This window comes from Apis mellifera, linkage group LG5 (genome assembly GCF_003254395.2).
Source record: "Apis mellifera strain DH4 linkage group LG5, Amel_HAv3.1, whole genome shotgun sequence".
Classification (NCBI taxonomy): domain Eukaryota; kingdom Metazoa; phylum Arthropoda; class Insecta; order Hymenoptera; family Apidae; genus Apis; species Apis mellifera.
The window spans coordinates 2,718,068-2,734,051 of record NC_037642.1 but is presented as its reverse complement, the minus strand read 5'-3'; the positions used below and the strand labels follow the sequence as shown (position 1 = coordinate 2,734,051).

At 34.5% G+C, this 15,984-nt stretch overlaps 1 protein-coding gene across 2 annotated transcripts in view; it reads right to left on the bottom strand.

Moving 5' to 3' along the window:
• Window positions 1-13,837, bottom strand: part of LOC724385 — a 40,923-nt gene extending 27,086 nt beyond the window's left edge. The window contains exons 1-2 of one of the 2 annotated variants that reach the window (XM_026440994.1): window positions 13,615-13,837; window positions 3,753-3,847 (exon numbers count right to left, since the gene is read on the bottom strand). In XM_026440994.1, coding sequence (XP_026296779.1) covers window positions 3,753-3,794 — 42 coding nt within the window. In that variant the 5' untranslated portion in view covers window positions 3,795-3,847; window positions 13,615-13,837. Of the gene's footprint in view, window positions 1-3,752; window positions 3,848-5,662; window positions 5,686-13,614 lie in introns of those variants that run through there. The other variant, XM_026440995.1, reaches the window with a different exon arrangement.
• Window positions 13,838-15,984: the final 2,147 nt, after the last annotated feature.

Genomic DNA, 15,984 nt, shown 5'->3' with positions numbered 1-15,984 from the left:
TCGAATTTCCCTCGTATCTAATCTCTCTTTGGAGATTTAATCCTTGATCTTATCACGCGCATAAAAGCCTTTTTCTCTCTCTTTCTTTCTTTAAACGTCTCAACATTACTCGTTCAACGTAGTAGTACAGTAATAACATCGTTTAAAATATTCGTTCAGGGGCAATTGCAATTTCATATATAATTAACTTGCCGCCTCAGATTCGTTTACACGATGACAACTTAATGAATAATACGGGGTGGATTAGTTATACCCTATCTCGTGAAAAAAGAGCATTATATTCTCGCGACACTTGCCGCGGCCGAAACGTGCAATTATGCAAAGCATTGATTACTATTGTGTGCGTGTGCAGGGACATTTTATTTTTTTTTCCCTCACTCACGAGAGGAGTGACGTCAACCGGGTTGATTTTGTGTCGGAAAATCTGAGAAGAGGTCGACGACAAGGATTAAAGGATATAAAAAAGAACGTGTCACGGGATTTAGGGCAACGTGGGTAGCCGAGGAACGGCCAAGAATCGACCTACGCCAGCGATATGCACACACGTTTTGTGCATTATTTATGTATCGAAAGCAATGGCGAAAATTTTCCTTTCCTATTCCTTGTCCCCATCCTTGAAATCCTCGTGCGAATCATTTCTATCAAAGTCTTTAGATACGAGGAGGATTATTAGAATTTTCTGGATGCTCTGATTTATTTTATTGAACGAACGAAAAAAATAAGGTCTTCGTTTCTTGAAACGTTTATGGTTTGAGAAAAGAAATATCGAGAAGATGTAATCAATATTCAATATACTTAACTACTCTTTGAAATTGTCATTGCAAATATATAAAAATGATCGAAATGAGAAATCTTCTTCCAAAGACTCCGTTTATATAATTTTAACTAATAAAGGAATAATAATTTTATTTTAAGAATGGAATGTCTAAAAATCTAATCTTATCAAATTAAATATTACCGAAATCTACGCTTGAATGATGAATTATTATTTAATCGACGCGTCTATCGATAAATCATCCTCGAATGCTAAGCAAAACTGAACTTCCGCAAATATTGCACACGAAACGTTGAAACAAAGCTTCTCCTTTGGAGAAGAAAGAAGAAGAGGTCAGACGCGATGGTTATCTTAGCCAGGACGGCCCTGTGTGTCGAATGATGGCTCGAAAGACGAAGGAAGTGACGTCACATTAATATAGTTACGGCTCTTGCCACTGGTCGCGGTTGACAAGCCAAGCGTCCACCACACTGTTTCTTCCCGATCCCTTTGATACTCTTTGCCCGCCTCATCGCGAACCCCGCCGCTCCTTTCTTTCCCTCGAACAAGGGCCCGCCCTTTTGTCCCTCGACTCCTGTTACTCAAGAAATCCGAACTCGAGACTGCAATTCCGGTCGAACGCGGCCACAATCGTCCATCCTTGGCCTCGCGGTTTCACTTTTCGCGCGCACGAGGATCAATTACACGCAGTTAATGAAATTCTTCTCCATCTAAAATCATTCCATCGATCCTTTATTCGTAACTATTCTTGATAGAGAAATTTCCCATTTACTTATCTTATATATATTCTTAAACGCAATTCAAAGTTTTAAGAATTTTTTTTCCATCTTCTATCAATTGTTCCAATCGAATTATTGTTCCATCGATTCTTTTCTTTTATTCGTAATTATTCCTAGACAGAAAAATTTCCCATTTATTTATGTTATATATACCAATTCTTCTTAATTCAAAATTTTAAGAATTTTTTTCGATCTTTCTATCAATTCGAATCAAATCATTCCATCGATCCTTTTCCTTTATTCGTAACTATTTGTAGATAGAGAAATTTCCCATTTCCAATTTATTTATGTTATATATACCAATTCTTAAGCACAATTCAAGATTTTAAGAATTTTTTTTCCATCTTCTATCAATTGTTCCAATCGAATTATTCCATCGATCCTTTTCTTTTATTTGTAGATAGAACTATTCCTAGACAGAAAAATTTCCCATTTATTTATGTTATATATATTCTTAAACACAATTCAAAATTTTAAGAAAATTTTAATTTTAATTTTTTTCTATCTTCTATCAATTGTAGAAAAATTTCCCATTTACTTATGTTGCATATATCAATTCTTAAATGCAATTCAAAATTTTAAGAATTTTTTTCGATCTTCTATCAATTGTAGAGAAATTTCCCATTTACTTATGTTGCATATATCAATTCTTATTCAAAATTTTAAGAATTTTTTTGGATCTTCTATCAATTGTAGAGAAATTTCCCATTTATTTATGTTATATATACCAATTCTTAAGTGCAATTCAAAATTTTAAGAATTTTTTTTCCATCTTCTATCAATTGTTCCATTGATCCTTTTTCTTTATTCGTAACTATTCTTAGATAGATAAATTTCCCATTTATTTACGTTGTATCAATTTTCAAGCAATTCAAAATTTTTTTCAATCCAATTGTTCGAATCGAAGCCACGTACTGGGCGACAAATGACCGGATCTGAAAGAGGCAACCGTTAGAGAAGCGAGCACATGGGATCGTGGATTTCGGCTACATCTGTACGTGGGTCGTTAGCTATGTGTACACGAGCCAAGAACAAGATGCCATATATGCGTCCGGCCACGGCGCGCTCTACGTGGGCCAAAGGAGAACGCGTGCCCGCCTTAACCAGCTCGCGGGTATTTCAAGATTACGGGATTGGCAAGGACTCGATCGTGGACACGGTTAGGTAATCGAAACGAAACGCTGGAGAGTTTCAGAATGATGGAAGGATGGCGAGATTTCCACGAGACTTCTAATTTTCGGATTTCGGATGAAAATTGTGATTATTAGGGTACGAAAAAAGTACAAATGGTTTCCAATCCTTGTGAGGATATTAGATTGAAATTTTACATTGAAAGTTATGTACTTGTGAAACTTTATTGGAAAAAAAGGATTGGATGATAATTTATTGGTATAAAATTTGAAGATTTGTATTTTATCAATTAAATTACTTTGCAAACTGTGTTATTGCATCGATTAAAAAAAAGTTGCCAGAAGGATGTTTGCCCCTTTAATTTCATGTTTTATACAACAGCATAAAACATGGATGTTTGGGAAAAATTTTGTTCCCACATAATTATAAGGGTAATTGTAAGTTCGTGCAGTTTTGAATAAATCGCGAGGAATGCATTGTGATTTCGTTTCGTATCAAGTATGCGTGAATTCCTTTTTTTTTTTTTTTTTTCTTTTTCGTAAAATGAGCTACGTTACACATGATACATTATATATCGTTCATGTCAAGGTATTATATTCATACTTTCGTTAATGTTTAATGATTAATGTTGTAATCTTTGATGCGAATCGAACGCTAAAATATTACTTTGCATTTTATGCATGATATGTTTATACACGTTAATTAATTTTATGAATAAATTATGGATTTATATGTAAATTTTGTAAATTTTGTGAAATATATACAACGAAAAATAATAAATAACGATTTATTTTATCTTTTAAATATTTTAATGATTATTTTACTTTGGATATTTTTTTTTTTTTTTTTTACTTTCTCGCGTCACGAATTTATTTTCTCTACATATATTTAAATTTAAATTTCCTGTAAACATTTACACTCGATTTATGAACGATTAAAAAAAATCTGTTTTTATATTAACATTACATTAATTATTTTCGCGTTAATTCGTACCACAAAATCGAAATTTTTCTGTGGAAGAAAAGAAACTGGGTTTTTTGAAAAAAAAGATAGATAAATATTCGTACCTGCAGCAATTCTAATCGCGATGAGGCCTGTGGTGCAGCCATGATAGTTTAAGCGACGATCGTTCTGCGACCACTCGACGGGTGATCCGTTTTTTCTGAAACAAATCAAGAGATGTGTTAGTACAGAAATTAATCCGAAAAAAGGAGAAAAGAATCGAAAGATTTTTAGTTACTGCGAAGATTAAATGGCCGCGTTGCAAACTGATCTGAAAACTTTTATATGTAAAGTAAAGAAAATAATGATGAAGTAAGAAATATATTCTTTATCACAACAGCAAAAAATATTAAAAATATTTCTAGAATTTTAATAATTTGCAGGAAGTAAGATAAGAAAAGGAAAATCACATTACTTTCGATTTAAAATTAATGACTGCAATTGATTAATCAAACGAATTTTTAAATTTTTTAAATTAATTTTAATAAACGAATGCTTGAAATATCAATGGAGAAAAATAAAAGGGAGGTCGATTAAAAAAAAATTTCAACCAAAGATCGTTTGAACAATCAATAGCTCTTCAATAAATACGAATCCTCTGGATCGTATGTTAAAGACCAAGGATAACTTGGAAAACTAAATTTCACACGTGGACGCTTCCAATGATCGAATCTAAATTCAAAACCGATATTTCAAATACTCGTACATTAGATTCGCGTATCAGAGCAACGAATTTTCAACTTATTTCTTAAAAAATTACCGACAATAAAACACCCTATAACGAAAATGAACGAAATACATCATTTTTCAAACTTTCTGATAAAAAGTTATGCACGTCTCGAGGAAGAAACAACGATTCCAGCCTTTTTCAACAGGGTCTGGATAAATTTTTCTGATATTATACGTATACCTGAACGTTGATTATTAGCTTGGACGCAGTCTGATGCATCCGGTTGCACGCAAATCCGGACGCAGGAGACTCACGCGATCGAACGGCTCTTTTGTTTAAATTTGCCTTCTCTCTTTCTCTCTCTCGAGTGCAAATTTCACGATGAAATGCACTGCGGAAAAAAAAGAAAAAAATAAATAAAACTGCGAAAGAAACGAGTGGATTTCTTTCCTTTTCCAAGATTCGTTTTTCCATTTCGATACAAGGAAGAAAGTTTGTGACACAGTCTTCTAATCTTTCCCCACCGTGGAAAATTTACAGATACATTTATATAAATTTGAGAATCGTTTAACTTACGCAGTTATGTCCCGCAATCTAAATGATTTATCCTTGGCCATATTGTACTCGGGAGATGGCCGGTTCTTTCTCGAAGCATAAATAAAAATTACACGACGAATGGTTGTTACGAGGCGGAAACGAATATCACGAATGGAACAACGGATAACTCGAAGCCTTTATTAAAAAGAAAACGTTGAACGAATCGAGCCCAATTGAGAAAATCATCAAATCCTTTAAGAAAGAATAAAATAAATAAATTTTAAAATAAACAATCATCCCAATTTCTAATCAAATTACATTCCCATACTAATAATACTTGTTTATTTGTATAGTATTTTCGAGCATTTAATAATAGATATTTGGAATAAACTTTGGAAAACAAATTTTTTTAATATCAACATTAATTAAGTTTATTCCAATTTATATAATAGTTTCAATAACTAAAATTAATTCATGAGCTTTATTTTTCTTAATTGCAAATAGAATATATATTTCATTTTATGCAAATAAATTTTATCCTTTAAAAAAATTATTAGCATGTTCAACAATTTTTAATTCATTTTATTTAATATTGAGACGAAGATAACAAGTGTCAACAGGGATTCCAACGACCACGTGACAAGAATGCTCGAATAATACTGAAAGTACACGCACCTGTCCACTACGAATCGTGGAAAATCGCGTAAAACCACGGATGTTCAAAAAAAAAAAAAAAGAGAGAAGGATAATAACAACACCTACGCCTACCTTGATCGAACTCTTCGAGCATATCGATCCTGACCACCATCTGGCCGCACCATCGACGACGCAGACAGCCCAGAGGCGGCTCCAGAGGGGGTCAAGTGCTCGAACGAGCGTGGAAGCACGAAAACGATCGCGCGAGGAAACGTAATTGCGGCTGGGCTGAATGCGCCCACTCGTTCCGCGGATCCACCCACGCTTGAAAACCTTTCGATCTTTATATAGAGGTAAACGGAGGGAGAAAGAGAAGTTCGATCTTTTCCCATGGAGGTTCGAAAATCACACTTGGCACGATTGTTTAAATTGTGATGATCGTTGCCGATCAATCAGTTAGCTTTTCTTTTTTGGATGTTTATGGAGTGTGTAGAAATACAGATTGACTCGTGTTCTTTTTAAAGTTTCTACGTTTTGTTCGTCGAGATCATTGTGATATTTTATCCAGGTTTTAATTGGAAATATCTTGAAGAATCTTTCTTTTATAGTTTTAGAATAACTCGCTCTTATTGTATTCCTTATAATAAATAAATTTGTATTATATTAATATGTATATGAGACTTTGAGATTATATAAAATATATTGCAAAATGTAGAAACGAGAAATATTCAAATGATTTTATAACAAAAAAAGAAACATACCATTCTGAATTACAAGAATGAATTTAATTTCTTTATTTTGTGATGTGATAAAAATTGTGTATTATTTGTTCAAATGAATATGTTTTCTACAAAATTTGTATCAAGAGGAAATTGGAAAAATTTGTTTGACAGTAAATTTTTAATAAAAGTTACTATTATTTTGACGAGTGTATGGAAAAACATATTATTAATTTATAATTTTACATTGTTATTTGCAATATATTTTTATACCTTTCTCATAACTTTTATCAAATTTTATTACATGTTTAATAAAATGCTGAACACTTCAATCATGATTAGTTACAGGTTAATGATCAAACGTCCATGAGTTTACACCAAGAAAGAGGAAAGACAGTAATTTTTAACGCATGATGTGAAAACAAGGCCAAACGGAATATATATCCGTGCGAATACTTTGTGTCGCTTTCAAGCGTTAAATCCATCTCTCGTGAAATAGAATTCATCTCCAAGATTCTCGTTACACCAAGATCCTTGTCTGACAATATTAGCTCAATTCACTTTATGACAGAAACTTGTTGAAATCTTGCTAGCTAGAACGTGCACAAAATGTATTGGTAAAGTAATATATAATTCAGAATTTATAAAATTCATAATAAAAATATAACAAGTGTTATAATCCAATTAAAAAAATTAAATTAGAACAATTATGAGAACAAAGACAGCTTAAGAGAACAAAGTATTTGCTTAAAAGTTTTAGACAAATTATATGATAGATGGATCAATACCAATAATTTTCTTTTTAACTAGCAAATTAGAAGAAACAAATATCTTGATCAAATCAATTTCAAAAATCAAAAAATTATATACCTTCTTAATGATTGATTAACGAGTCTTCTCGAATATAATCACACCTTTGGACAAAGTTACTAGAGATTTTTATCTTTACAAAATAAAAGCAAGACACGAAATATCATTAACCAATCACGATTCGAGTAAAATTCAGACCATCTTTCCTCTCATTGCTTCTAAAAAAAAAAAACCTGATCGATCGAAGGGTGATCTCCGCTCTCCGCTCTCCAAGAAAGGTGGAATCGGTTTAGAATCCCATAGCGGGAGCCTTGGACGATGCTCCCCGCAGGAAATTATATCGACACGATGTCGTTTGTCGTCGCAATAGTGTTTTTAGGCCAGCAGCTATCGTGACTCACGTCTCATGACGTAATCCGGACAGTCTTTTTATGGTTAAGAAACGAGCTCGACGCACGTCGTCCACTTCGTCGCCGCTACGTTTTCGATTATTCCTCGAACGATGGAAAACCCGTCGGCGGCTCGAATTAGAACTCGATCGCTCGTTTAGGGAGAGAAGCGAATCCTGACGATCTGACGCCACCACGTAGTATAAACCACGCGCCTCTCAACATCCAAGGATAACGTTATATACATTGGATCGACGATGGATCTTCTTTTGCCAAGTTTTAAGCGAAACTGGAACGTAAGATCTCTTTCCTTTGGTTGTTAAGATGAGAGTGTATTGTTCCTTCTTTTCAGAAATGAATGATCTCTGTCGAAAAATTGAGATGCTTGATAAGATCTTACGTGATTGAGATTCGAAGATGATTTTGGAAAAGTAACTGTTCCAGATCTGATGACCAAATAAATTGAAAGAATTAATACGAGTTTGAGGTGACTATATACTTTCTAATCTAATCAATTAATAAAAATAAAAAAGAGAGGATATGAAGAATCTGATATTCTAGATATTTTATAATTAAAAACCAGTAGATTTTTTTTAAATTTATAAAAACCAAATAGTCATCAAACTGGAAAGTTTACGATAACTTTTTTATAAATCATAGACAGATGTGTAAAGCTTGCATCTATTTTCAAACTATCATTTCATCACCTGTATATATAATTCTCCGCTCTGATTCCTTCTCAATATTCAGTTATTAAATTCATCCATTAAAAAGAATCTCCTCGTTTCGAAGGAGGAAAAAGGAGAAGAATCGAATCAACTTTGACAAGCTCGATTCTGTTTGCTATAACGATTCCAGAATACATTTAAATCGGGATATATTTAATCCTGATCGTTGATTAATTTACCACCGTTGCCATAACAGGAAGAGCTATATTTGAATTCAGAGAAAAAGAGACTGGAGGAGAGACGATTTTAGGCAAGGATCGGTTCGAATTTTGTCGCGAATATGAATAATCAGCGTGGGCTTATTCCTATCTCCTTTTTTCCCTCTCTCTCTCTGTCTCCATGTCATCGCAGTAGGTGAATCGAAGGAAGATCGAAGAGTAAGGAGAGAGTGGCCACCAAAGTGCCTTTAAATCCGTCTAAACCAGAACGTCTGCTGACCCAGGTATTCGACGATGTTCGACTCCTCTTATTGCCCGGATTATTTATAGTTTTACTAAAACTTACTTCCACTAGGATTACCATACGGTGCTCCCATGAGCATGGTCAGCTCAGGTACACGGCTTCATTTCTATAATTAAACGGCTCGCGTGAACGCGAGGCCGCTTCCGATGGAATTCGATGCCTCTTTGAATCCGTTTCTCAGGTGTGCCCGAGATATTAACACGTCACTTCTAAATTGGCCGCTTAAAAGTGCACATGGTGCACTTACAATATCCCCTTCCCTCCTCCACAATGCTAAATTCTCTAATTCCTTTTTCTCTCCGCGAATCGTGTCGCATTTTTATCAGTTCTCCTTATTTTCTCTTGTGTAATAATTCGTAGAAAGATTCATAAATATCCTATATAAATCATATACAAGTTTTATCGAGATTCGAGATGGAATTTAATCGGTTGTATATCGATTTCGAATCATTTTTACCAGTATCTTTTCTATTCTTCTTATTTTCTCAAATATCTTTCGTATTTTAATATATATATATTTCTGTAATAATAATAGAAAGATTCATAAATATCCTATATAAAAAGTGTCCCAAAATTAACGCAAGATTTGAATTTGCCGCCATTTCTGCATTAAGTTATTGGCAAACCTGAAAAAAAAACAGTTTAGAATTTAGGGTTAGTAAAAATGGAGCGTTATACGATACAACAACGTGTCTTCATTATTACACAATATTTTAAAAACTCTCTTTTACATTTAATTCAAATCTTGCGTTAATTTTGGGATACCCTTTAAATCACATATATCCATTTCGAATCATTTTTACCAGTTCTCCTTATTTTCTCAAATGTCTTTCATATTTTAATATATATTTGTGTAATAATTTGTAGAAAGATTCATAAATATCTTATATAAAGGGTATCCCAAAATTAAGATTTGAATTTGCCGCCATTTTTGCATTAAGTTGTTGGCAACCCTGAAAAAAGAACAGTTTAACAGCTGAAAATTTAGTAAAAATGGAGCGATACAACGATACGATAAAAACTCTCTTTTACATTTAATTCAAATCTTGCTCTGTTAATTTTGGGACACCCGTTAAATCACATGCAAGTTTTATCGAGATTCGGATAGAAAATATCCAGATCGAATTTAATCGGTCGTGTATCGATTTCGAATCATTTATCGATGCATCGGATTATTTTACAACACAATCCCGTACTATTAAACGACGACGATTAACGTTAACCAAACAAGAGTTCGAGACAGAAGCGGGTAAAAACCATGATTTACAGCGTTCGGCTAGCGAAAGCACGTACAACGTAAACGCAGCACCCGTGCTCCGCGTGTACAATTAGCCACGCATTCGCACATGGCACGCACGTGTTTGCTCGAACCGGGGAGCAGCAGTAGTTAGTACCCCCGCCCGCGCACAAGCGTTAATCCCATTTTCCTCCCGCTAATTGATACCCTAATCGATTTCTAATCTATCGAACGAATTACTGTTCCAATTATTCTAACAACGAGAAAGAATCTTCTCTCTTCGAGAAAGAATCCTCCTCTCGAAACCTTCATTATTTATACTTCTATTAAGAAATTTATTTTATCCAAGACCAGGAACTGGATGAACAGTATATCCTCCACTATCAGCATATTTATATCACTCATCACCATCAGTTGATTTTGCAATTTTTTTCTCTTCATATATCAGGAATTTCATCAATTATGTGCGAGAACTCAACGATGATTTAACGGTCGTAATCCACGTAACCAACAGCGATCGCTTTACTAGCAGCAGTAGCCTCGAGATCGTTTGCTCGTACCCACTTCCAGCCTCCCTTCTTCTCAGCTATCTCTCATCATCGCGATTCTTTGTGGCCGGCCACAAAGCAGACGCGCAGCAGACGCGATTCTCTCCGCTCCTCCTCCTCCTCCTCCTTCTTCCAGCTCTCGTGGGATCGTCTTTAATTAACCGCGATGCGATACTTGGGCGGCAAGCTTTGTCGACCTCGCCGATTAAACGCGGAGACGTGGTCACGGGTTGATATATCGCGTGCTCAGCACCCGATTCGCTAGGTATTTTCGACAGGGAATGTACACGGTATCCCGAGAGTTTAATCTCTCCTCGGATAATTTCAAGTAACGTTTTCTTAACTTTGGGAAAAATGTCTCTCGTTTCCTGAAAAATCGTGGATAAATAATTCGTTTTCGAAGAAAAATAAGATTATTCTAATAAGAGATTGAAATCAATTGTTCAGATTCCATTAATTTTTGAATGATTCAATTCGATGAAAATCCTCGTCCAATCATATATTGTCTTCTTTCTTTCTTTTTCGTAGAAAATGAGACTCGTTGATGATGAGAATTGTAAATTACTGTGTTTTGCATGGAGAAAAATAAAATGTTGGTTAGTTACGTTTTGAGATTTGTATGTGTAGAAATAATTTGGCGACATCCTGTATATACGTACGTGAATATACATTGGGGCGTGCGTTAATCGCGCGAGCGTGTTCAAGAGGATCGTTGGGACGAGTGTGAGTCATTTGGCTTCTTTGATGCGTTTCTGTGCAAGGGTGAAGGATGGCACGTGATGTGTTTACTGTTTGCCCGCTCGAATACCTGTGATTTGCTGTATTGGATTGTTCGGAAATTTCTACCGTATATTTAATGAGATTGGAAAAGAATTATCCGTTGGAAACCTCGCGCGAAATATCGTACTTGGAGTTTAAGTTTTGAAGAAAGTCTTGCATCGATTTAAAAATAATATTTTTCTATCACTCTTTTCTATTTTCAATTGATAGAAATGAAGAATTTTACACATCTTGGATTACGACATTAACGACAAAACTTAAAAATTAAGTATACTTGAAGTATTAATTGAATAAATTAATTTGTCCGGGATATAAAATGTGTAAAAATGTGTAAAGAGATTTATGTACAAATTCAATGTTAAAGACTGTTCTGATATTCAATCTGAATAATAAGTTGGAGACTTACTAACTCTGTGCAATAATATTATCACGTATAACAACATGATCATCTTTTTATTCCACGAAGCGAGATTTAAGTGAATAAAATAAAGAAGATAATAAAATAAAAATCTTATTTTAATTAAAATTTAAATTCCAATTTGTAAGGTTGATTGTTATCAGTCGTATTAGATTATATCTAATAACGACACTGCGTTAATTCAGCGACTAGTCAACATGTGCAGCCATTGAGAAAAGATCGTGAAGCAAAGGGACTGATAACGAAAGTAATGCGGTTTTTATCTGAATAATGCTTGTTTCGCTACGTAATATAATAATTAATTTCAACGTAATGATATTACGTGATGTAAATAAAAATAAGAAAGAATACGTACGTGCATCGAATTATATTTTATAATTTAACTTTAAGAGATTTTTTTACGTTTTCTTTGAAAAGTTAAATTAATTAATTCTAATCCAATTAACGATATACTTAAATACTTTATTAAAATGTTACAACGAAAATGAATTACACGTATCGTGCAAAGAATAAATATCAAATAAATATTAATAATGTATTCCTACGTGTCGAAAAGAAAAAAAATTAAAAAACAAATCAATTCGTATTTTTATTACATTATTTTAAGAAACATTTCTTCCTTATTTTCATTCATTAGAATATAAATTTTGAATTTCAAAATTGTAACACGATAGCTAATTAATTCAAAACTTTAATTGTCAAATCAGGAATAAAAAGATGTTATTCCACAGAGTTAAATCAAAGATATAACTATTTTTTTTTCTCCTTTATACAACGATTAGTAAGAAACTGTCCCTGAGAGAGAAAAAACGATGCATAGTCGAAAAGAATTGTTCGAGAGAATTGGAGCGCATTGATGGCTCGCAAATTCGTTCGTGTACACTTTGGAATAATAAGTGATCACGGAAGATAATATGCTATGCATTCATTTTATGCAGAAGGAAACGTTTTTCTTTTTTTCTTTCTCGTGGAAAGTTTCTCTAGGAAATAAATTAGACGAGTTGTAATAATAAATTTCGAAATTTCGGATTAAGTTAATTAACAAAATTAATTAACGAAAATTCTATTTCAATTGTCCCGACAATGATTATTTATCGCGTGATAATTTGCAATAGGAAAATAAAAACCGAGGTTCGTATCTAAGAGCAGCACAAGCGCATTTATTACGACGTGCGTCGACGAGGATCGTTTGAGCGAATTGGAGTGCAGGAACACGATCAGTGGATTGCACAGTGATTCACAGAATCGCCTCCATTGTAACGGATATTTAGAAAAATCGCTGTGATAAGATATTTTTCTAAATAAACGATAAAACACGCTGTGTTTTCTCCTTCCATAATAAAACATTTTACGCATTCATCTGATCGTTCCTCTTTCAATATTACAATCAATAGTTTAACTCTACGTATTTCTATACGCGATTAAGAAATAATTAAAATTTATAAACAACGAATCGAGAGAATAAATCGTATCGTGTGGCTACGTTGACAAACGAATGGAAGAAGGTAAACAAAAGTTCTGGCGCGAAGGGAGACGAGAAAGAAGGCTAGAACGAATCAAAACACACGCGGAATATACAAAAACACGATCTTGAAATAAAGTTTACCTTGCGAAACGAAAATTTCGAAGCGAAATCGAATCGACAAACCAATATCGCTGGATATTCGTTAACAAATAGATGGGCGGAATTTCACCTGGTGGAACACCTTTTTTCTCTTCCCTCCCGCCCCCCCCCCCCCCTCGATCCGAGAAAACCCATCTCGCTCTCCTTGGAGCCTCTCCTTCCCCGGCAAAGCTTCATTCGCACGGCGTTTCGAACGATTAATCTCCCAACCAACGGGGGGACAAAATACTCGTGTTTACAAAGCGAGCGATCCACGAGACGCCATAAATTACTCTGCTACCGAATCCGCGACGATTAATCTTTCGAGCGGAAGAGAGAGAGAGAGAGAAGAAAGGAAAGAAAGAGAGAAAAAAAGGAAGGAAGGCTCACCTGGCTGAGGAAGTTGGAGGTGTCCCGACGAGAGGCGATTCGCAGAGGTGATCCCTGTGCACAGGCTCGTCCTTACGTGAAGAGAACCGATGTAGCACTGACAGTTCCGCCATCCCTCTCTCCTCGCTCGCGCCAAATCCCACTCTCTCTGCTTGGCCCTACGACTCCCTCTCCGTCCTTCTCCCACCATACGCGTCGCACCGCCGTACGGACAAGGACGGAGCGAGCGTCTGCGGATGAAAACAGAAAGTAAGCGGACCACTACGTCGGGACGGGGTGAAGGCACGCGCAAGTTTCGAATTACTTGGAATTGTGTACGCATTTCGATTGACAATAATATAATAAGATTCCTCTTGATCCTCGTGTTTTCGATTTACTTTGAATGGAATTGGATTGGATGGGAAGTTAATTTGTCCATCGATCACATTTAAATTAATTAATAGAATATTGTGATTAAAAAATTCGAAACGAATAAATTGTATTATATATATATATATATGAAGTATATAATATAAAAATAAACCTTTAATAAATACTTACTTCTGAAGAATAAGAAGAAGAAGAAATGGATTACGAGCGAAAGTAATCCCTTTTTAAATTAATAATCGTACGGCGATAAAGTAATTTATGGACGGGATCGAAATTGCAGTCTGGGGAGCTTAGCTTTAAGTCCCCCAGGCGAGGCTCACACCTTCATCCCTATAAGGCTTCGTCTAGGAACTCGTGTGGAACAGACGGACAGGTTAAACGTCGAAATGATCGATTGGCGAATCCAACGCGATGGATCGTGCGTGCAACGGGCGCGCCTTTTCTCTATAAACTGTAAATGGAGATACTTGGTCTTTTTGAAAAACGCGGAGGAGGAGGAGGAGGAGGATTCGACGAATGGCCATTTTCTTTTTTAGATCTCTACGCCCGAAGGGAAATGATTTATCGGCTCTTTGAAGCGACTCGATGTTAACTGTAAAATTAAATATGTTAAAACTTTGATTTATCGTATGTAAATTAGGAAAATTACGATATTTACCTTTCCAGGAAATAGGTATTTTCTGCAAGAAGTTTAGTAAAGAGGAGAGGTCGATGACGGGGATTGATAAAAATTTAATTATGCGGTGATTCTTACTCGGAATTCTTACAATTGTTTGATTTAAACTTTGACCCTCTCCACAGTAACGCTTTGCCATCGTTCAAAGCCAGATTGATCCCTCCTCCCCCCTCATATTCCTCAATTGCTTACTCATTTATCCTCATATACGTGTTTATTCTCTCTTCGTTCCTCATACAGGCTTATTTAGCCTGTATTTTATCATAAATTTTTAATAAACTAATATTATTCACTTATTTGGATAAGTTTGATCCTTGAAACATCCTGTTGATTAATCTTTTCTCGTGTGATAAAATAAAACACACACACATATATATGTACAAATTATGTATATAAAAGTTATCAGAAACGTGTTGCTCGGCAATATTTTATGTCGAGTTATTTTTACACGCTTGCAACTTCATTGTATCGTTGGCGAGCACGCGAGAGCTACACGTTCTAGAAATAAACCAAACTAGTTTTCCCTTAAAGCTGGACAATAGTTAATTTGAAGACGCGGATGAGTTATTCCGCACCTCCCAGACAGCCTAAACTCGACTAAATTGGGAACAGTCAAATTTTCTGTTATTGTGGGCCGTGATTCATACCGGCAATGTTTTCAACTCGTTCATCCTTTCCCCTCTTGTGCGGCATAACCGGTTAACAGAGATGTAAACAGGATGTATGTTTAGAACGATCTTACTTTTCTTTATAATATTGAAATATTCATTGATGACTCAAAATTTTATCCCATTTAAATATATAGAAGGCTTGGCTTCAGATTTAATGAGTTTAATTTTACGTTAGAATAGAAAATGAATAAAAATAAAGTTACCAAGATTTCTCTTCTGCTTTCCATTTATTGTATATTTGAGATTTTGGAAAATTGAAAACAGTAATTGCAAGAAATAATATGTCAAAATTATAAAACGAATTTCAGGTATGGCTTTCAAATTTGATTGTTTTAATTTTATATATGATCAGGATCAATTATCTTATGGAATTAATGATACATTTCAGAATTTAATCGTTGGTTGCCATTCGAATATTGCACGAGACGAGTGACAATTACAATTACGTGTGAGATTGCAAAGTGTTTTATAGACACTTTTTATTATATTGCAATTTAAATTATAATATACAATATAACGATTATTATTATTACGTAAAATAACGTTAAATACAATAGCTAGTAAAAATGATTTAAAAGACTATTATAACCATTACTCACTTGGAAATAAAAATAGAAACGATAAAGGAGTTTGACGAAAAGAGAGAGAGAGAGA